This window comes from Saccopteryx leptura, chromosome 6 (assembly GCF_036850995.1).
Source record: "Saccopteryx leptura isolate mSacLep1 chromosome 6, mSacLep1_pri_phased_curated, whole genome shotgun sequence".
NCBI lineage: Eukaryota > Metazoa > Chordata > Mammalia > Chiroptera > Emballonuridae > Saccopteryx > Saccopteryx leptura.
Window position 1 is genome coordinate 32,392,605 of NC_089508.1, and position 22,322 is coordinate 32,414,926.

At 52.3% G+C, this 22,322-nt stretch overlaps 1 protein-coding gene across 3 annotated transcripts in view; it reads left to right on the plus strand.

Annotated features, from left to right (window-relative positions):
• Window positions 1–22,322, plus strand: part of ACTN1 (actinin alpha 1) — a 108,552-nt gene that overhangs the window by 56,838 nt on the left and 29,392 nt on the right. For all 3 annotated transcript variants that reach the window (XM_066388066.1, XM_066388065.1, XM_066388063.1), the window contains exons 2-6: window positions 347–461; window positions 7,183–7,302; window positions 13,935–14,021; window positions 17,253–17,340; window positions 18,440–18,518. In XM_066388066.1, coding sequence (XP_066244163.1) covers window positions 347–461; window positions 7,183–7,302; window positions 13,935–14,021; window positions 17,253–17,340; window positions 18,440–18,518 — 489 coding nt within the window. The remainder of the gene's footprint in view (window positions 1–346; window positions 462–7,182; window positions 7,303–13,934; window positions 14,022–17,252; window positions 17,341–18,439; window positions 18,519–22,322) is intronic.

The window sequence follows — 22,322 nt, forward strand, 5'->3', positions numbered from 1 at the left end:
GTAGCTGCTGAGTGGACGAGGATATAATAAAGTAATTTACTTTATGGTGTTAATACAGCTCTGGGATACTTTTCCTCAAAACTATGAAGATTGAAACTAAGCCTTATAACCTAAGAAGTAAATTGCTGGTGCTTCTAAATGTGTTTTAGGAGAAGGTCCAGAGGAGAGGCATGAAGGAGTATGCTGCTTCGTCCATCCCACTGGTGCCCATCCATGCCTTAAATAAAGCAACCGAAGAGATGGTGTGAGGCAGGTGGGCCCTGGGGCCCACTGAGAACCCGGTGAGGGCCTGAGACCACGTGACTTCTAGGAAGCCTGACGGCTTGCTCTTCTTTCCTTTGTCTAGACGTTCACAGCGTGGTGCAACTCCCACCTGCGCAAGGCCGGGACGCAGATCGAGAACATTGAGGAGGACTTCCGGGACGGCCTGAAGCTCATGCTGCTGCTGGAGGTCATCTCAGGTGAGGTGGACCGCTGGCCCCAGAGTGCCAGGTGGGGAGGCCCACCCTGGCCCAGGATCAGGGGCTGCCTGCTGGCTCTGCCACTTTGGGGGTGCGTCCCTGGCAATCTGCTGCTTCTCTGCCTTTGGTCATGGCTAGCTTGGGTCTCTTGAAAGAAGTTGGGGGTGATGTGTGAATTCAAGCAAGGAGATTGGCTTTGGTCCTGGCTCTGCGGTTGATCATTTGTGTGTCCTCGGACAGGTCACTCACTGCCTTTCTGCCTCAGCATTCTCATTTACAAAAACACAGGGTTCAAGAGATGGTTTCTTTTTTTTTTTTTTTTTTTTGTATTTTTCTGAAGCTGGAAATGGGGAGAGACAGTCAGATAGACTCCCGCATACGCCCGACCGGGATCCACCCGGCACGCCCACCAGGGGCGACGCTCTGCCCACCAGGGGGCGATGCTCTGCCCCTCCGGGGCGTCGCTCTGCCGCGACCAGAGCCACTCTAGCGCCTGGGTCAGAGGCCAAGGAGCCATCCCCAGCGCCCGGGCTATCTTTGCTCCAATGGAGCCTTGGCTGCGGGAGGGGAAGAGAGAGACAGAGAGGAAGGAGGGGGGCGAGGGGCGGAGAAGCAAATGGGCGCCTCTCCTATGTGCCCTGGCCGGGAATCGAACCTGGGTCCCCCGCACGCCAGGCCGACGCTCTACCGCTGAGCCAACCGGCCAGGGCCTCAAGAGATGGTTTCTGAGGTCCCTTCTCCAGAATACTAGGATTCTGTGGTCAAGAGTGAAACCATGGCTGACTCTCCCTAACCCTTGGCTCCACTGTGACCTCTGTGTCTGTAGCTGTATAATCGCAGTCCTTTATCTGGACCGACCCCAGCTTGAAATTTGGATGTCCAGATACCTGGAGAGAGAGCTCCCCTTGAACACGGACCTTGGCTTGCTTTCTTTTTTCTTTTTTTTTAATAAATAACTTATATTATTTCTGTTTTATTTATATTTAAGTCTGAACGATGGTTTTTTTTGGTTTTTTTTTTGCACTTTTCTGAAGCTGGAAACAGGGAGAGACAGACAGACTCCCACATGCGCCCGACCGGGATCCACCCGGCACGCCCACCATGGGGCGATGCTCTGCCCATCCTGGGCGTCGCCATGTTGTGACCAGAGCCACTCTAGCGCCTGAGGCAGAGGCCACAGAGCCATCCCCAGCGCCCGGGCCATCTTTGCTCCAATGGAGCCTTGGCTGCGGGAGGGGAAGAGAGAGACAGAGAGGAAGGCGCGGCAGAGGGGTGGAGAAGCAAATGGGTGCTTCTCCTGTGTGCCCTGGCCGGGAATCGAACCCGGGTCCTCCGCACGCTAGGCTGACGCTCTACCGCTGAGCCAACCGGCCAGGGCCTATTTTTTTTTTTTTTTTTTAAATTTTATTTATTTATTTATTTACAGAGACAGAGAGTGAGTCAGAGAGAGGGATAGACAGGGACAGACAGACAGGAACGGAGAGAGATGAGAAGCGTCAATCATTAGTTTTTCATTGCGTGTTGCAACACCTTAGTTGTTCATTGATTGCTTTCTCATATGTGCCTTGACCATGGGCCTTCAGCAGACCGAGTAGCCCCTTGCCGGAGCCAGTGACCTTGGGTTCAAGCTGGTGAGCTTTTGCTCTAACCAGATGAGCCCGCGCTCAAGCTGGCGACCTCGGGGTCTTGAACCTGGGTCCTCTGCATCCCAGTCCGACGCTCTATCCACTGCGCCACCGCCTGGTCAGGCGACCTTGGCTTTCTTATGAATACTTTTCCTCCACCACCTGTTAAAGGTTGGTGGTCCTCAGTTTTCTGGCCTTGGCTTACCCTGGGCAATCTCAACTGCTGTCTTTGCTTTACCTTCCACGTGATGCCAGTGAGTCCTAGACCTAGTCCCAGCTTAGCCTTCTCCCTTGAGCCCCTTCTTAACCCTTTGAGTAGTATGAACATTCATATATGTCCTCGTGCCTCCTGACCATCCAGAGTATGATCATAACAAAAAGTTTTATTTTAAACATGTGTAAGGCAACATTTAAAAAAGGCAAATGTATGTTCTTCTTGTTTTCATAAATTAGTTATCAAACAAACAGGATTTTAGTTATTAAAACTGTAACTGGCCTGACCAGGCGGTGGCACAGTGGATAGAGTATCGGGATAGAGCGTCGGACTGGGATGCAGAGGACCCAGGTTTGAGACCCTGAGGTCGCCAGCTTGAACACGGACTCATCTGGCTTGAGCAGAAAGCTCACCAGCTTGGACCCAAGGTCGCTGGCTCGAGCAAAAGGTTACTTGGTCTGCTGAAGGCCCGTGGTCAAGGCACATATGAAAAAGCAATCAATGAACAACCAAGGTGTTGCAACGAAAAACTGATGATTGATGCTTCTCATCTCTCTCTGTTCCTGTCTGTCTGTCCCTATCTATCCCTCTCTCTGACTCTCTCTCTGTCCCTGTAAAAAACAAAAAAACTGTAACTGAAACTAATTTCATTTTTTGAAAAGAAGTTCACTCCCGGGAGTCAACGAGCATGAAAAAAACTCACTACTCAAAGGGTTAAATGCTGAACTGCTCTGGGCTTTTCCACTCAGGTGTCCCCCAGGTCCACTCAGTGTGTCCAAAACTGTGCTGACCTCTCCTGGCCCCAGCAAACCTTGTTCCTCCTGGGGCCTTCAGCTTGTTCCCCTAAACCTGATCTGGGAATCCTAGGCAGCTCTGTCTCTGCTCTTCTTTCCAACTTGGCATTCGAGTTCTGTACATTCTATCTCCGTCTTCTGTTCTTCTTTTACCTTGGCTGCCGTGGTATCAGTGTGGGCCTGTGTCAACCCTCACCTAGCTGATGCCACAGAGGCCTTCAGCCACCTCCCAGCTCCTCCCTCCCCTCTGCAGCCCCTCCTCCACACCTCAGCCGAGGGGCCGTGTGGCAGCCCAAATATGGTCAGGCTGCTCCCTGCTCGGCAACCCTTCGGCGCCTCCCCAGGGCTGCAAGCCTGCAGCCCACATTCCTTCGCAGAGCTTGCAGGATCCTTTGTGAGCTGGCACCTGCTTTGTTTTCAACTGGCTTTTCCCAAAAAGGCCTGGGCCCTCAGGCCCCCTGCCACATTGGAGATGTCCTGCCCTCCCAGATGACCTGCTCCCTGCACTCTCTGCTTCTGTAAAGCTCTAAATGCTGCCGTCCTTTTCTTTTTACCCCAAACTAGTCTATTTCCCTTGCAGGTGAAATGTGTGTGTGGTGGGGGTGTAGTAAAATCTACAAACATAAAATCCACCACTCTGACCATTTTTAAGTGTACAGTTCAGTGGCGTTCAGTACATTCATGCTGTTGTGCAGCCATCACCGTCATCCGTCTGCAGAACTGGAACTCCACATTCATTAAATGCTAACCCCATTCCTGGCTCCCTGCAGCCCCTGCCAGCCCCCGTTCTCCTCTGTCTCTGAATGTGACTGGGGGGGGGGGTCCTTGGGCTACGACAGTTGACATGACATTTCGAGTTTACAATGTTCACTCTCATAGAAACTTTAAAAAATTGAAACGTGAGTGTTTCGGCTTCCGCTGTTGGCGTTGTACTTACGAACTACGGGGGTGAACCAGTTTGGTTGCGCTGCGGAGGAATACGCAGGAGCGGGCCCACGAGGGAGAGATTTGGCGTCCCCCAGGACGCTTACTGACGCCATTTTGGACTGTGAAAAGCGCAAGTGTTTCGTTTGTGTTAGGCTAGGGTATGTTTCAACTTACACCAAAATTCGGGTTATGACAGTGTCATAGGAACAGCACTGGGTCGTAACCCGAGGACCCCCTGTACTCTGGGCACCGCATATTAGTGGAATCAAATAGTCTTTATTTTTTTGTGACTGGCTTATTTCCTTTAACATAATGTCCTCCAGTTTATCCATGTTTTAGCATGTGTCAGAATTCCCTTCCCTTTCTTTAGGCTGAGGAACATTCCTTTACGTGCCACATTTTATTTAATCCTATATCACCGATTAGGATGTGGGGTGCTCCCACCTTTGGGCTATTGTGAATAATGCTGCTCTGAACGTGGCTCTCTAAATACCTGCCCTCGTTCCTGCTTTCAGTTCTTTAGGGTGCACGCCCAGAAGTGGACTTGCTGGGTGATGTGATGATTCCATGTTTAAGATTTTTAGAAACTGCCGTACTGGTTTCTCCAACAACCTTTTAGAGTATATCCTTCCTTTCTGCCCACTCCCCCAACATTTATAAGTTTAAATATTTTCTTAGTTTAAACAAATAAACCTGGCATTGTTCTTTTTCATTTTTTATTTTTTGAGAGACAGTGAGAGTCAGAGAGAGGGATAGACAGAGACAGACAGACAGGAAGGGAGAGAGATGAGAAGCATCAATTCTTCGTTGTGGCACTTTAGTTGTACATTGACTGCTTTCTCATATGTGCCCTGACCGGGGGACTACAACAGACCGAGTGACCCCTTGCTTGAACCAGCGACCTTGGGCTCAAGCTGGTGAGTCTTGCTCAAACCAGATGAGCCCTCCGCTCATGCTGGTGACCTCAGGGTTTCGAACTTGAGTCCTCCACGTCCCAGTCCGACACTTGGTCCACTATGCCACTACCTGGTCAGGCTCTTTTTCATTTTTTAAAACTCAGCTCAGATTTTCTCCAGGAATTCTTCCCTGACCACCTCCCCAACCCCAGTTTGAGTGACTGCCCTCCTCTGGGCTCCAATAACATCCCATTAATGCCCCTGTCGTGTCCTTTGCCGTGTGGTTTAATCATTTTTGGGTCACTTGTTTATTCCCACTCCACGTTGAGCTTCTTGTGGCAGGGACAGCCTCATCTCCGTGTCCTGAGTGCTTAGCATTGTTCTTGGCATGTCAGTGACACTCGGTGTCAGAGTGGCCTAATGCCCCGAGCCAGGGTTTCTGGTGTAACCACAGTGTGCCCAAGGGGGACCCATGCACGGCTGGAAAGTGCGCTTGTCTCTTCAGAGGCTGGGGGAGGCTGAGTCCCGGGGCCTTGCCTTTTCCTCTTTGAGTATCTCTGGAGAAGACAGGAGGTGGGATGACAGGAGAAGGAAGGGCGTGCTCTTCCAGTGTGGTCCCTGGACCACCCACAGCAAGATCAGAGGCCCCACCTCAGACCCCCTCCGTCAGAACCATAGGAGGCAGGGGAATGGGGTTGGACAGCTGTAGTTAGCTGGTTCTCCAGGTGGTTTTGTGCTGACTGAAGTTTGAAAACTGCTGGCCTTGCCGCCTCTCCTGTCCCTTGTGGAGAGGTCCCCTAACCAGCCAGTGTGCACAGTGGGTGGGCGGGCTGGGGGGCACATGGCGTGGGCTCTCTCCAGCCTGGGGGAGGGCGCCTCTGTGGTTCCTCATCTGCTCAGGAGGATGGAGGGGTGCCTTGCTGGAGAAGGTAGTGGCTACAGCCTTGGGAGAGTCACACGTGGAGAGTCTTGACTTAATAATAACCCAGCTGTGCCTCCCTGGGAGCTGCCAGACCAGACGACATCTGCAGCTGGAAGGCTCTTTCCCTCTAGAAGCTGGGAGGCCCCCTGGAGATGTCTACTCTGACCGGGTGGGCCTGGCCCGGCAGGACAGCTCCCAGCCCGACTCCTGACATGCCTGGGGGAGGGGGCTGGGCGGGGCTGGGCTGGGATCCATGGCAGGTGCAAGGGCCCTGCATTTCAGGCCCTAGGATGGTGGTTCTCAGCCTTTTGGGGTTTCTGACCTCTCAGACACTCTGAAAGCTGTGTTCTTTCTCCAGGTATGGGCACATGTGTTGCACATAAGAATTTTTTTTAACAGTTTCAAGGAGGTTTCTGGCCGCCTCTGTTCTGGGATAAAAGTACTCTTAATGGGGTGTTTGGAGAACCAGCTCCTTTCCCCCCCCTGTTTCCACGCAGCTTCTGGCATTGAAACCCGAGTAGCAGAAGCTCCCACGTGGAGGGTGGAGATGGAGATGGGGGAGCAGCGGCTGAGGGAGGGTGGAGGTGGAGATGGGGGAGCAGCGGCTGAGGGAGGGTGGGCGCTGACTTGGAGCTGAGCCGAGGGTGCCCACGGGAGGCAGTAACAGGACAGGAGCCGTAGTTCTCAAACGAGAGAGGGATGCTGTGGGCAGCTCCATTTACACCCCCAGGGACCTTTTTCAAAATACTCTGGAGTGACCCCCACCCTCTCCCAGGCCCAAACAGGATGGAGTTCAGGGCTGTCATAGGTGCTGTTCCTTCCGCCTTGATCACTGTTCCCTGCAGTCTGGGCCTGGTTTTCTTTCCTCTCAGAGGTCCTCCCCTGCCTCTCAGCAACTCCTCATCCTACCGCCTGCTCTCCTCTTCTGCAGCCTCTTTTTAGGTGATTTTCTTAAGCATGTCTCTGTCTTGATATTTGTATATATTTATTTGTGTGTTTCCTTGCTGGAGTCTGTCTCTCCTCCTGAACCACGGGGACATGAATGCAGGAGATAGTTTTGCTCACCCCCGTATTCGGCACCAAGCCGAGTCCCTGGCACACATTAGGGGCTTCCCACGGAATTGTTGGGTGGATGCAGGCAGTGAGGTCTGAGGTGTGGAGGAGAGAAGAGCTATGGTAGGCGTGCCCCCTCATTCCCTGCCATGGTGACACTTAACCTGCACCCAGGGGAGCACACATGTGTGTCCGTCTGCGGCGTGCCCTGGATGAAGGTGTTGTGAGAGCAGCCCTGGCCCGTGGGTCATAGCATCTCACCTTCCTTTGCCTCCACGGTCTGCATGCAGGTGAACGCCTGGCCAAGCCGGAGAGGGGCAAAATGAGGGTGCACAAGATCTCCAACGTCAACAAGGCCCTGGACTTCATAGCCAGCAAGGGGGTGAAGCTGGTGTCCATTGGAGCGGAAGGTGAGTAAGGCCTGCCCTCTGGCTGCCCTCGGAGCCTGAGTTTCTGCTCTCCTAGTCCCCCGGGCATTTTTACCCTGACTCCTGGGCCCACACATCCCTGGAGGCATTGGGAAGGAGGGCGCTCAGCACATCCATCTGGTTGACCCTATGGGTGCTTCATGTGACAACAGTACTTTCTATCCAATCTCAGCCTCCGCCACCCACCAGCCCTGCTCCTGGAAAACCCAGGCCCACTCCCCGGTCCCCAGGTCCCCAGGTCCCCACCCCTCAGCCGGTCAGTCCCAGTGCCGTGGAGCCCTGCGTGTGTGCGGGGCAGCCTCCCCTGCCCGCAGACCTGTCCACACGGTGCTGCCCAGAGCGGAGAATTCTGTGATCTGGGGAGGGTGCTCGCACTGATGAGTGGAGGGTGGAGGCCGCATCGAGGCTCCACAGAGCCACAGGAAGGCCGATGTCTACAACCCCCTAGAAGCATTATTAATAGCGTTTTCCTACAGAATAGCTTCATGGCTCTTTTCTCTCTACTTAAAAAAATTTTTTTAATGCTTAATTTAAACCATTATTAGCACATTCCTGATGATTGAAAGGCAATAGCACTGCCTTTGTGTGCGCTGTGGTGTCTCTGAAGGATGGGGGGGGGGGGGGCGGGCCACTAGACTAGAATGCCCCATCAGGCCTGTGACCCGTGGACTCAGCAAGCACGTGTTGGGCACCTGCTGCGTGTGCCAGAGATCAGAAGATGAGTGAGATACAGTCTTGTTCTCTCACTCACTCACTCTCTCATGGCAGCACCGTGGCCGTGGTGACGGAGTGTGTCCCTGTGGCGGGGACTGTGCACCAGTGATCTCACTGAATCCTCGCAACAGCCCGAGGAGGTGGCGGCGCTAATCACTATTTCCATTTCACAAAAAGAAAACAGATGCCCAAATAGATTTAAGTCACTTGCCCAAAGCCCCATCATAAGACTGCAAAGCTTGCACGCAAATCTCCTCTGTGTGATGTCAGAGAAATGCCCCCGGGGAGGGACCTTTCCTTGAGGGGGTGGGGCCTTGCTTCAGCTAGTCTCTTCTCTGGCTTTAAAGTACCCCTCCTCTTGTTGCTAGAAATGGAGGGATTTTATGTTGCTACATCAGGCTGAGAGCCTTCATTCAGCCTAGGGGTCTGCACACCGCGGTCCACGGGGTCAGATCTGGCCGGCGCGGGTTTTTGTAAATATTGGAGCTGGGCCACACCATTTGTTTACATACTGTCCTCGCTCCTTTCCTGCAGTGAGGGCAGAGCTGAGTAGCTGTGACAGAGACTGTCCGGCCTGCAAAGTCAAAAATATTTCCTATCAGGCCTTTGCAGAAAATGTTTGAAAATGTTTGCTGGCTCCTGCCTTACGGGGGCGGAGGAGTGGCTTGGGCTAGCCCGAGGCAGTGCCAGGTCCTGGCGCCCCCTGGGGGGGGGGGAGGCACCACGGCTTCTACACCCCCGTGGCCCCAGCTCCTAGCAGTGTGATGCGTGTAGTAGGTGCTCAGTAAATATGATTTTTTTGGAGGACTGGCACATAGCAGGGTAATTTGTGAGTTGGAAAATGTTCTCTGCTTTTTAATAAGAAGAAATGAATAGTTTATGCTATTAGGGAGGAATAAAGACTTTGGCAGAAAACATTTCAAACAGGCAGGGGTGGGAAGCCAAAGAAATTGCTACTCATGTGGTATGTTGCAAGTTCAGATGCCCCGTGGGGCAGGGAAATAAAGGATGTGTGTGGTGGGCAGGGGATGGACAGTAAGGACAGGTGGAGACTGTGGAGAACTGGAGAGAGCATGTCCTAAGTGGGACAGCTGCCACTCAGATGTAACCAGCTGTTGCTGTGGGGGAATAGCACTGCTAGATCTTCCATTTCTCCAAAAGAATCCAGACACCCAGACTTTTAGAAAGGAAAATTTAACTAAGAAAAGTAATTTTTTAAAAGACCTTGAGCGCCGAAGGGGAGGAGGGAGAGAAGAGCGTTTGCGGAGTTCCAGGTCTGTGCCTGGCTAGGTGGGATGCTCTGCGCACATGCTTGTCCCCTGTGCTGTGAGCAGACCTGTGGAGTGAGTGCCACCAGCCACACTTCACAGTCAAGGAAACTGAGGCTCAGAAACGTTGCTGGCGTGACAGCAGGTAGTGCAGTTGAACATAAGCTCTAGGCCAGACTGCTTTCATGTGGCAGAGTCAGGACTGAACCCAGGGGTTCCAGTTCCAGAGCTGAGGTCCAAACCTATTCCCGTCACCCCAAGGCATTGCTGTGTCCCCAACAGGGTGCAGGACAGAGCTTGCTTTTTTTTTGAGAGAGGAAGGGAGAGATGAGAAGCATCAACTCGTAGTTGTGTCACTTCGGTTGCTCGTTGATTGCTTCTCAGATGTGCCTTGACTGGGGGCAGTAGCTAAGCCAGTGACCCCTTGCTGAAGCCAGTGACCTTGGGATTGTCAATGATCCCGCGCTCAAGCGGATGAGCTCATGTTCAAGCCGGCAGCGTTGGGGTTTCGAACCCTGAATCTCAGCGTCCCAGGTTGGTGCTCTATCTGCTGTACCACCGCCTGGTCAGGCATAGGACAGAACTTCTATGTGCAGTTTTCCTCAGTTGTGATACGGTGGGTCAGGTTGGCTGTGCTGGGCTCAACAGAGGAGTGAGGACCAAAGACATAAACTCTAGCTGCCACCTCTGATCTCTGGGAAGTCACTTAACCTTGCTGGCTATGGCCTTCACATGGGCCTTGTTTCTCCAAAGATTTCTAAAGGCTCCTTTATAGTGAGACAGTCCTTACCTTCTCGCTGCCCCGGTGAAGCCAGTGCTTTAAGCTGAGGCTTCCTGCTCTGAAATCCTCTCTCTTTTCAAGCTGAGCATCCAGATTGTGCTGGGATGGCCGCCCTGCTGAGCCGGGGACCTAGATGAGCTCCAGTGGGCTTTGTGTATTTGAACAGAATGGAGTTTACTGCTGCAGACTATAGAATAAAGGGCGATGGAGCAGCTCACTGGTGCTGAGCTCTCCTGGGGGTGGGGGGGACGTTGCTGGTTGTCCTCACTGCCGAGCATCCTGTGCTGGGGGACTAGGCCTGGTGGGAGGGAGCAAAGGACCCTAGAGCCTAGACCAGGGGTCGGGAACCTTTTTGGCTGAAAGAGCCATGAATGCCACATATTTTAAAATGTAATTCTGTGAGAGCCATGCAACGACCCATGTACATTACACATTATCCAATAAAAATTTGGTGTTGTCCTGGAGGACAACTGTGATTGGCTCCAGCCACCCACAACCATGAACACGAGTGGTAGGAAATGAATGAATTGTAATACATGAGAATGTTTTATATTTTTAACGTTATTATATTTTTTTATTAAAGATTTGTCTGTGAGCCAGATGCAGCCATCAAAAGAGCCACATCTGGCTCGTGAGCCATAGGTTCCCAACCCCTGGCCTAGACCTTTGAAGGGTTGTCACTTGGTGCAAGGATTAGACTCTCTGATCAACCCTGAAATGCAGAACAAGACCCGGAAGGGAGACCTCTAGGCAGACTGACTGTATATCCTGTAGAACCTTCAGGAATGGCTCTGGGGAGGGCGTACTTCCCTGTCCCCGAAGACGGTCAGGTGGAGGCTGGAGGCAACCTCGGGGAGGGGCTGGTATAGATACTTCAGATTTCTTGTATGACCCTTGATTCTAAAATGTCTAGGATCATGAAATTGGGGCTTGACTTGGGTGAGTGGTTGGGATTTAACCAGGTGAGAAGACCCAGGCAGGATTTAATTTTTTTTTAGCCCTTTGGGCCGGAAAAGCAAGATGGCTGTGGATGTCAAGAGCTTGGGGGGGGGGGGGTGATGGTGATTTAGCACCTGTCCTTAGGCAGGAGGTCCAGCAGGGGTCTCTGGGCGGTGACCCCAGGGGTCTAGTTTCTGTCCTGTGGGACTTCCTCTGTAGCATTCATTGTTTTCTGAATACTGTACTGATGACTGTCTCCTGGGGGACCGAGGGGGGGAGGGAGAGGCAGGTTTCTGGCAAACCCAGGCTGTGAGCAGCCCCGTAGCTGCCGCAGACCGGGAATGGCCGAAACATGCCTCACTTCTCCCCCCACTCATGGCAGTTGTCGTCAATCTGTCACCGTGGTTTTCCCCGCGGGGCCCTATTGTGGCTTTGGGACCGGCCTTGTGGGCCCAGCATCCCTGGCAGCCTCCTAACATGGAGCTTCCTGAGAGATGGGCACCCCTGCTCCGAACACAGAGGGGCTCAGGGAGGGTGCATGCTGAAGGGGGCCGGAGTCAGGCGGGCGCTGGGGCTGGGGTGGCACACCGCGTGTTCACTGAACCACCCCTCTTTTTGCCCGTACTTGGCTCCTCTGTTCTCTGGAGTAAAACTGCTGATTTGGTGTGAGGGAGAATTCACTAAGTAAAAACCCCTGGCAGGGGGCGGGTTTCTGAGGAAAGAGGAGAGGAGGAATAGGCAAGGCCAGGACTGGAGCTTCCCTGGCTTGAGAGGATGCTGAGCCCAAGGCCACAGGAGGCCCAGGTATTTGCCCGCACAGGTGGGCTGCTTGTGGGAGCCGCAAGGTGGGGAGGGGCCGGCACCGCAGCCTCCACTTCTGGAAAGGCCAAGAGACGGCGTCATTACCACTGGAGTTTTTTCTACACTTCAGACAAATTTCCCCTTCTATTCAAAATGCTGTTCATAAAATTGTGAGGCTGCTTTTTCTACTTTCCATATTACTGTACAAAGATTTTTTTTTTTACCCTAAGTCATTAAAAGCTCGTGAATGTAGTTTTAAGGGCTGTGTTAATCAGTTTGCTGGGCTCAGCTGGGCCCTGTCCCAGCCCTGGGTCCTTTCTTCCTGTTATGTTCTCGGGGCTGACAGGCCTGCGTTACCTCTGCCCATTCACCCACGTGTGGTTCGTGGTCTCCAGTTCATTCGTTGATTCATTAATTCAGCAGATGTTGAGGGAGTGCTTTCTCTGTGCTAGGCACGGTGCTGGGTCCTAAACAGTGATGCAAAACAGAAAAAGTCACTGCCCTCCTGGAGCTTATATTCTAGAAGGGAAGAGAGAAAAGACACAAGACCCAGATCAGACGGGGAAGAATAAAGCGCAGAGTCAAGTGGGTGGCCAGGGAAGGACTCAGTGAGGACGTGAAGGGTGAGTGGGGACATGGAGACGGGAGAGAGATGAGGGACAAGCCACACGGTATTCAGAGAGGGGAGGGCTGTGACTGGGTGAGGGGGGAGGAAGGGCCGCAGGGCCTAGCCAGCTGCTGGCCTTGATGCTGAGTGAGGTGGGAAGCCACGGAGGTTTTGAGGTAGAGTTATACTCTGGTCTGGATCCTGCAGGTGTCTGGGTTCTGGCAGGCACTTAAATCCCCCCCCCCATGAGCGGGAGGAATTGCATCCTGTCCCGTGCCCAGTGGACACCGCTCCTTGGCTGGGTACCCCAGTGCAGTCAGCAGGCATCTGACTCACCACCCCGCCAGCAGCAGCAGCAGTGCACGTACCTCGTGCGTCACGCATCAGTGTGCAAGCCTGCCCTCCCTCCTGAGAAATGTGCTGAGATCTTAGAGTATCATTTCCTTCATGGAATCCACTCTTGTTTTAGGGGTTTGTGGGAAGCAAACTCGAGTAGACGTGGGCTCAGGCAACCGGGACTCCCTACAAGTTGCCCCTTCTCATGGTTCTGTTGCGTTACTCCTAAGAACTAGTGTTACAGGTAGGACAAAAAGAAGATGTTCTTTGAGTACCTCACTTTTAACTGAGAATACCTTACCACAGGGCCAAGTTACCATCTCCTGGTCTGGAAGATCTCCTGATTATTCTTTCCGTCCTGCAGCCAGTGGGTTCAGTTGGTTCAAGTGTGGCCCCAGGCACTGAGGATAGTTCTGTTGGAGCACATCAGCCTCAGGCGCTAAAAATAGCTGGGTACTCAAGAATTAGCCCAAGATGGGGTTGCAGGGTAGATGGATCCCAGTCTGGCACATGCGGGAATCTTCCTCACTATCTCCTCTCCTCTCACCTAAAAAAAAAAAAAAAAAAGTGCTGCTTAGACTGAATTTAGTGGGGCATCTCATAGTTGTGATCTTGAAGCTGTTTGGTTGATTTTCTTTTTCTTTTTTAAATATCCGATTAATGACATCACGAGGCTGATGAGATTTAGTGGATCCTTCAAGATGGCAGTTTGCTAACTTTTGTTAGGTTGGCTGCTTTCTGTTGCCTGCACCGGCGTATGGAGTGTGGATGGCTGTTTTGACAGCTGCGATTGCCCAGAGGTTGTGAGGTCCGTGTTGCCAGAACATCTGGGATGGCTTAGAACTCCTCCTGCTCCTTGTCAGGCTGGCAGACACGGCTCAGGGTTCGGGACACCTCCTTCTGTGTTGCCTTTCCTGATGTCCCCAGTAGAATTGACCGCGTCCAACCTGTGCCCCCAGGACACCCCTAGTCAACCACCAGGACACCCCCAGAGCTTGTCACCTGTGGAATGTCATCACACTAGCTTTCGGAAATATACTGACTTCCCTCTAGAAGTGGAGCAGTTTGGTCTTTGATTCCTCCCATGGTGACGTGCCCAAAGTGACGTGGGTGCTTGGGGAATGTTAACGCTGCCCCTGTAAGACCCGTCCTGCTGCTGTTTTTGTAGAAATCGTGGATGGGAATGTGAAAATGACCCTGGGCATGATCTGGACCATCATCCTCCGCTTTGCCATCCAGGACATTTCTGTGGAAGGTAGGTCGTCTGCTCTGCTCAGTGGCTTCTCCAGGCCACCTCTCCGTGCCTTCTCCATCACGTGTCCCCCCCTGGGCTCCGCCTGGAGAGCTGTCTGACCTAGGCGGCAGAGCTTGATCATGGGCCACATCCGGACCTTCTGACCCTTTTCTGGCATCTTTCCTCTCTGCTAGTCTGTAGAGAAGTCTGTTGGGGTGATGGTTCCCGCAGGTGTGTTGGCCACAGTGAAATGACTCACTTGGAGAAAGCCCACGGTTGCTATGGGGAAGTGTGTTGGAAACCCCCACCTGGCTCTTGGATTGTTAAATCTTGAAAAAGTAGGGGAACAGCAGCCAGGAGAGCATGCTGGGATCCAGAGCTGACCCCAGGTCTTCCACTTTGCTCCCATAACGCCCTCTGGTGGTCACTTTGCAAGTTTACAAGGGGCCACCCCAGGTCAGTGATCTCTCTAAACTTTTGATTCCACACTCCAGCAACTTTTGAGCTGACACATGTGTTTATTTTGTCATAATTTACATTTACGTACTTCCATGCATATTACAAAACACATGAAAACAAATTTTCAAAAGATGAGATGGAAATAATATTTTTAATTTATTTTAATAGAATCTTGGACTTTTTTTTTTTTTTTAATTTATTTACAGAGACAGAGAGTAAGTCAGAGAGAGGGATAGACAGGGACAGACAGACAGGAATGGAGAGATGAGAAGCATCAATCATTAGTTTTTCGTTGCACATTGCAACACCTTAATTGTTCGTTGATTGCTTTCTCATGTGCCTTGACCGCGGGCCTTCAGCAGACCGAGTAACCCCTTGCTGGAGCCAGCAACCTTGGGTTCAAGCTGGTGGGCTTTTCCTCAAAGGAAATGAGCCTGCACTCAAGCTGGCGACCTCTGGGTCTCGAACCTGGGCCCTCTGCATCCCAGTCCAACGCTCTATCCACTGCGCCACCGCCTGGTCAGGCGAATCTTGGACTTTTTAATTTATTTTAATGAAAACTTTAAAAAATCTTGAATAGCCTGACCTGTGGTGGCGCAGTGGATAAAGCATCGACCTGGAAATGCTGAGGTCGCCGGTTCGAAACCCTGGGCTGCCTGGTCAAGGCACATATGGGAGTTGATGCTTCTAGCTCCTCCCCCCTTCTCTCTCTCTGTCTCTCCCTCTCCTCTCTTTAAAAAAAAAAAAAAAAAAATTAAAAAATAAAAATAAAAAATCTTGAATAGATTTTTATTCAAAGCAATTTTTTAATGAGCACAATGTGGACTAAATTGCTTTGTTACAGAAATATTGGCTTGACGCTTGGTGATACAGGCATGTGAAGATCTAAGTTTGGTTTGTAAATGCTTGGTGTTTAGGGTAGAAGTGGTTAGAAATATGCCCACAGTAGTCAATTTGGGCATGGTTCTTGTTAGTGATGATGGTATATATAAAACTGTTTTTCAAATAATCTTCATGGTGAGCTTGATTCTTTTGGGCAACCTCTTGTCAGCTCTGATTAAATAGTTTCCATTTTTATCTTATAATGTAGCAAAGAGCTTGAACTAAGTGGGAGCATTAGCTTTGCAGGTTTTTAAAATTGTTTGTGCTCAGCCTAACCAGGTGGTGGCGCAGTGGATAGAGCATAGGACTGGGATGCAGAGGACCCAGGTTCGAAACACCGAGGTCGCTGGCTTGAGCGTGGGGTCACAGGCTGAAGCATGGGATCATAGACATGAGCCCAAGGTCGCTGGCTTGAGCAAGGGGTCACTCCGCCCTGCTGTAGCCCCCTGGTCAAGGCACATATGAGAAAGCAATCAGTGAACAGCTAAGGTGTCACAACAAAGAATTGATGCTTCTCATCTCTCTCCCTTCCTCTCAGTCTGTCCCTCTCTCTATCTCACTGTCTCTGTCACACACAAAAAAATGTGCTTGAATTGTTACCTTTTTAGGCATTGTTTAACATAATTTTAAAGTCCATTCTGTGAATTAAAAGTAAATGAGCCCTGACCAGGTAGCTTAGTTGGCATCATCCTGACACACCAAGATTGCGGGGTTTAGTTCCCAGTCAGGGCACATATAAGAATCAAGCAGTGAATGCATAAACAAGTGGAACAATAAGCTGATGTTTCTCTATCTCTCCCCTCTTCCCCTTTCATCCTCTGCCTTCCTCTCTCTCCAAAATCAATAAATTAAAAAAATTAATAAAGAAAGTAAGTGAAATCATCAGGAAGCCACTTCATAGGGTACTATAACCTGCAATTCACAGATGTGAACACATGGGGGCAGTGCAGTTGGCAGCCCTCCCATTCTGGGAGCTCCCTGGGTCTCCTCAAATACTTACCTGCCTATTCTGATAGACATGTCTGCTTCACACACACCAGTGCTGTTGATCCATGCATTAAATGAGGAAACCTTATTTTTTAGAGGAACACTGAATCTGCATGGGTGTCCTAATGCTTTCTTCCCACATGTGGTGTGCACACCACAGGCGGGGCACATGCACCCCTGTATAGAGATTCCTGAACTTTATTTTTTATTTTTTTTGTGACAGAGACAGAGAGAGGGACAGATAGGGACAGACTGGAAGGGAGAGAGATGAGAAGCATCAATTCTTCATTGCAACACCTTAGTTGTTCATTGATTGCTTTCTCATATGTGCCTTGACTGGAGGGATACAGCAGACTGAGTGACCCCTTGCTCAAGCCAGTGACCTTGAGTTTAAGATGGTGAGCCTTGCTCAAATCAGATGAGCCTGCACTCCATCTGATGACCTCGGAGTTTCAAACCTGGGTCCTCTGCGTCCCAGTCTGATGCTCTATCCACTGCACTACTGCCTGGTCAGGCTAGAGATTCATGGACTTTAGATTTCATAGGTCAATCAAACCTTCCTGCCCAAAGTGGCCACCTGACATAGGTTGCCAGCTTATTTTGTATTGTTACCATTTCTTGAATAGAAGGAGTGAGTGGGAGCTTGTCTGAAAGGCTATTATCTCAGCATTTCAGTTTGTGAAGGTGCTAGCTCTGAAAAGCTTCCTAACTTGCTTCTGTGTCAGATAACTTCTCAATCTTTGTCAAGGAAATAGACTTCATGGCCTGGTAGCGACAGGGCTGGAATCTAGGGGTCTTTGTGTGAGCCCCCTATGTGAACAAGCATGGGCCCTGTGGTCAAGGTGGCGCCTCCCATGAGTCAGCAGTGCCCCCTCCACCAAGCCAGCCCACTGACCTCTCTGCCTGTCCTCCCCTTCCCCACAGAGACTTCGGCAAAGGAAGGGCTGCTCTTGTGGTGTCAGAGAAAGACAGCCCCTTACAAAAACGTCAACATCCAGAACTTCCACATAAGGTGAGTGACGGGGAGCTGAGAGGCTCTTGTAGAACCACGGCTGCGTCCCCCGAGGCCCTGCAGGTCCCCTTGGCTGGGTCAGTCTCAGCTCTGGAGCAGAGCAGAGGACCTAGGGGAAGAAGTTACTTTTTTTTTAAGATTTTATTTATTGATTTTATTTATATTTATTTATTTGTTTGTGTTTTGGATTTTTCTGAAGTTGGAAACGGGGAGGCAGTCAGACAGACTCCCGCATGCGCCCGGCCGGGATCCACCCAGCATGCCCACCAGGGGGCGATGCTCTGCCCATGTGGGGCACCGCTCTGTCGCACCCAGAGCCATTCTAGCGCCTGAGGCAGAGGCCATAGAGCCATCCTCAACGCCCGGGCCAACTTTGCTCCAGTGGAGCCTCGGCTGTGGGAGGGGAAGAGAGAAACAGAGAGAAAGGAGAGGGGGAGGGGTGGAGAAGCAGATGGGCGCTTCTCCTGTGTGCCCTGGCCGGGAATCGAACCCGGGACTCCTGCACACCAGGCCGACGCTCTACCACTGAGCCAACTGGCCAGGGCCTATTTATTGATTTTAGAGAGAGAGAAAGGCAGGGGTTGGGGGAAGGAGCAGGAAGTATCAACTTGCAGTTGCTTCTTGCATGTGACTTGACTGGGCAAGCCCAGGGTCTCCAACCGACAACCTTAGCATTCCAGCTTGACAATCCATCCACTGCGTCACCGCCCTTTGGTGCCCCCTCTCTTCCCAGCCGCTTCTGGGACACAACTACTGCCTGATCCACCTGTGGTCGTATGAGGTGCTCCCCAAGGAGAGTGTCCAGGAAGCTCCAGCCTCGGGCTCCGGAGCAGAGCAGACAGGGCCATGGCCTTGGTGGAGGGTGGCGTGGGGTGTGGCAGGTGTATCTCACCTTGCCGAGCCCCATAGAGTCTTGATCCCATTGCCTGTCTGCGGGCAGATAGAAAAGTTCCTGCCCATCCTTTCCTCTCCTGACTTCTGCTTTGAAGGGTTATGTATCCTTCTCTGGGAAAAAGGAGACCCCTTCAAGGTGCTCTGCCCATGGATAGTGCTCAATCCCTCTCACCAGCTTGTCTCACCTTCTCTCCTCCCCGGGCAGCTGGAAGGACGGCTTGGGCTTCTGTGCCTTGATTCACCGACACCGGCCTGAGCTGATTGACTACGGGAAGCTGCGGAAGGTACGTGTGTGCGCCTGACTGCCCACTGCCAGCTCCCGGCCACTGTCCCCAGTGGGCCAGGGCAGCGCAGGCCTGGGCCCCCTATTCTGAGAACCTGTACTCCAGCATGAAGCTCCTTAGATTAGCCAAGAAGACAGCCAGTTGAGAAGTAAAAGAAAAACACCTCACTGACAAGGCTACCTCGGTACCATATGGGCACAGCATGTGTGTACGTGCCCACACTCAGCCCACAAGAAAAACATGAGAGTCACTGCCACAATTCTGTGCGGGTGATGGGAAACCGAGTGTTGTTTTTTCCAGCCCCTTTTCCTGGTTTTATAAGGTGAATCTGTTACTTTCAGAGTTTAAAATATTGCATATTCTTGGAGCCATTTCTCCCAGCCACGTCTGAGACTCGCTGTGCAAGTCCTGCGCAGGTTCGCATGATGGATAAGATCCCTCGTTGCGGAAGTTTGGCTGCAGGATTTGCTGCTGCTGCTTGATTACATTTATCCGTTCAGCCTGGAGCTGCTGGGGGATTTTCAGGAGTGTGTGCGTGTGTGTGTTGAGCAGGAAGCCAGGAGGTGTGGGAGCTGTGTGGATAGCCTCGTGGTGGTTCTTGGTGTCCAGGCCAGTTAAAGGATGCTGGCCTGGCCCTTGGAGATGGTCCTCGCCCCATCGCCCCTCTCGGTCCGTCCCATGCCCCCAGTTGGTGATCTGGAGCTTGGCATGGAACCTTGCCTGTCTGTGCTTGATTCTCTTGGCAAGTAAGTGTCTAGGGATGACTGTTCTCGTGTTTGCCACTTGACCTTGGCACGTGGAGCTCACAGTGTTCAGTGAAGACCCCCCTTGCCTGTGCCCCCGTGCGGGGCCTCTGCTGCGGCTCAGTGGCCCAGCGAGCCTCGATGTTCCCAGTGTGGGAGCCTCTCTGGCAGCTCGTGGTGGCACCAGGCCTCTCTACGTCTAGGGTGTGGGGGAGTGAGCTGCCAAAAAGGGTTTGTGAGGGAGGAAAGCAGCAAATTCCACCCCCCACCTCCCCCGGGCATCCTCAGCTGGGCCTGAAGCTGTGCTCTGCTCTCTGCCTGCCCACCTGGAAGGGCCCAGCCTCCGAGAGAAAGTAGCCCGCTGCCCGGCCCTGAGGGTGGCTGCGTCCAGGTGTGGGCGGACGGGCTGCGCTTCCCAAGCTAGTCTCTCGGGGATCAGGCGCCATCGGGGGGATATGAGCCCAACATGCTGGTGGTGACTCCATGCTAGTTTCTTGGGGGACAGGACGGTCCCAGCCCTCCAACTTAGCTGCTTTGCAAAGAAGAAAATGTCAGTGTAAAAATTCCCCGAACCACCTGAAAGCTATGTGGCCAAAACAAACGGGGCAGAGGCTCGAAATCCTAGAGGTGGAAATTCTGTTTTCTTTTAAACGCATCGTGTAACTTCCTCACCGTTCACCTGCTGCGCTTTGGTGACAGGTGTGCATGTGTCTGTCCCTGTGTGGGTGTGCTGGGGTGGCAACAGCCCGTGAATGCACAGCTGTTCCCCGCCCCCAGATAAAGCGGGCCGTGCTGACTGTGGCTCTGCAGCCCCTCCCCCCACTCCGCAGGGGGCGGGCGCCTCTGCCGTTGCGGAGCTCCGAGTCCAGGGGCCTTGGTCTGATCCACGGCCGCTCTGTGCCCACCCTCTGTCCCTCTCTGTCTGTTCATCTCTCCCTGTTTCACTCTGTCTGCCTCCCCCTCTTTTTAATTTAGTAGCATCAATAAAACCCAGCCCAAATCATAGCACAGACCTGGCCCCACTGAACCATGAGTACTCTCCAGACAGGTGGCGTGCCCGGGCCTCAGGGGCCTGGACACGGGGGAGAGCGGCTGAGGGGCTGCCTGGGCGGCTCTTCCTGCCGGCACCAGCCTCTGGTGGGCGGGGAGGCCTGCTGTCCCCAGAAACTGAGGGGGTCAGTCACGTGTTCACCCCTGGCCTGAGGACCGCTCAAGGGCCTGGACAGAAGTGACCTTCACTGTTGGGCACGGTACTTTTTATCATTCTGGAAGCGGTGGCAGACTTTTTCCACCTTCTCTATGTTGAGCAGTTTCTTTCTGAAAACATCCTAAATGAATGTATTTATTTATTTTGGTATCCAGTGAGCCTCACCTTGGCACATGGGAAAAAAGTCCTGGGATGACAAAACCAGCTTGCTTTAGATTATTCCGGGGAACCAAGAAGAGAGTGGGGGTCCTGCAAGGAACTCCCCCCACTAAGTTGTGGGGGTTTCCACATTTAAAACAACTTTTTATATTGTAAAGTATACATAACAGAAAATTTATTACTTATTATTTTTTTGCAAGGGGGGGTGGGTGCAGAGAGAGAGAAAGACAGGAAGGGAGAGGGATGAGAAGCATTAGCTGGTAGTTGCAGCACCTTAGTTGTTCATTGATTGCTTCTCAAATGTGCCTTGACTGGGGTGCTCCAGCTGAGCCAGTGACCCGTTGCTCGAGCTAGTGACCTTGGGCTCAAACCAGCAACCATAGACTCATGTTTGAGATCCCAGGCTCAAGCCAATGAGACTCACTTAAGCTGGCAAACTCGGGGCTTTGAACCTGGGACCTCAGCATCCCAGGTTGCTGCTCTATCCACTATGCCACTACCAGTCAGGCCCACTGTAACTTTTTTTTTTATTTTTTTGAAGTTAGAAGTGGGGAGGCAGTCAGACTCCTGCATGCACCCGACTGGGATCCACCCAGCATGCCCATCTGGGGTGTTGCTCCACTGCTGCTGGAGCCATTCTAGCGCCTGAGGCGGAGGGCCTGGAGCCGTCCTCAGCGCCAGTGCCAACTTTGCTCAAATGGAGCCTTGGCTGCGGGAGGGGAAGAGAGAGACAGAGAGGAAGGAGAGAGGGAGGGGTGGAGAAGCAGATGGGCACATCTCTGTGCCCTGACTGAGAATCAAACCCCAGACTTCCACACGCCGGGCCAACGCTCTACTGCTGAGCCAACCAGCCAGGGTCACTGTAACTATTTTTTTTTCCTTTTTTTTGTATTTTTCTGAAGCTGGAAACGGGGAGAGACAGTCAGACAGACTCCCGCATGCGCCCGACCAGGATCCACCCGACACGCTCACCAGGGGGCGATGCTCTGCCCCTCCGGGACGTCGCTCTGTTGCGACCAGAGCCACTCTAGCGCCTGGGGCAGAGGCCAAGGAGCCATCCCCAGCACCCGGGCCATCTTTGCTCCAATGGAGCCTCGCTGCGGGAGGGGAAGAGAGAGACAGAGAGGAAGGAGAGGGGGAGGGGTGGAGAAGCAAATGGGTGCTTCTCCTGTGTGCCCTGGCCGGGAATCGAACCCGGGACTTCTGCACGCCAGGCTGACACTCTACCACTGAGCCAACCGGCCAGGGCCACTGTAACTATTTTTAAATGTGCAGTTCATTGGTATTTAGTACATTCACATTGGTGTGCAGCCATCACTGCATCCATGTTTGGAACTCTTTTCATCTTGCAAAACTGAGTCATACGGTGATTCTGTGTTTCGCTTTCTGAAGAGCCCCCACGCTGTCTCCACGGCAGCCGCACCACCTGCAGTCCCACCAGCAGCACAGCAGCCCCAGTCCCTCCACATCTCGCCAATCCCAAGTACATTTTTTTTGAGAAAGTAGCAGAAGTCACCATAGTCAGAAGCTGTGGCTATTTGAGGGAGCCCCGAAATTTCATGGACTGTGAGCACCAAAGCAGCTTGAGAGATCCTAGTCCAACTCTTCAGTAACAGATGGGAGCCTGAGGTCAGATTACTTACTAGTCCCGCTCCCTGGTGGCAGAGCTGGAACCAGAAGCCAGGACTGACGGCA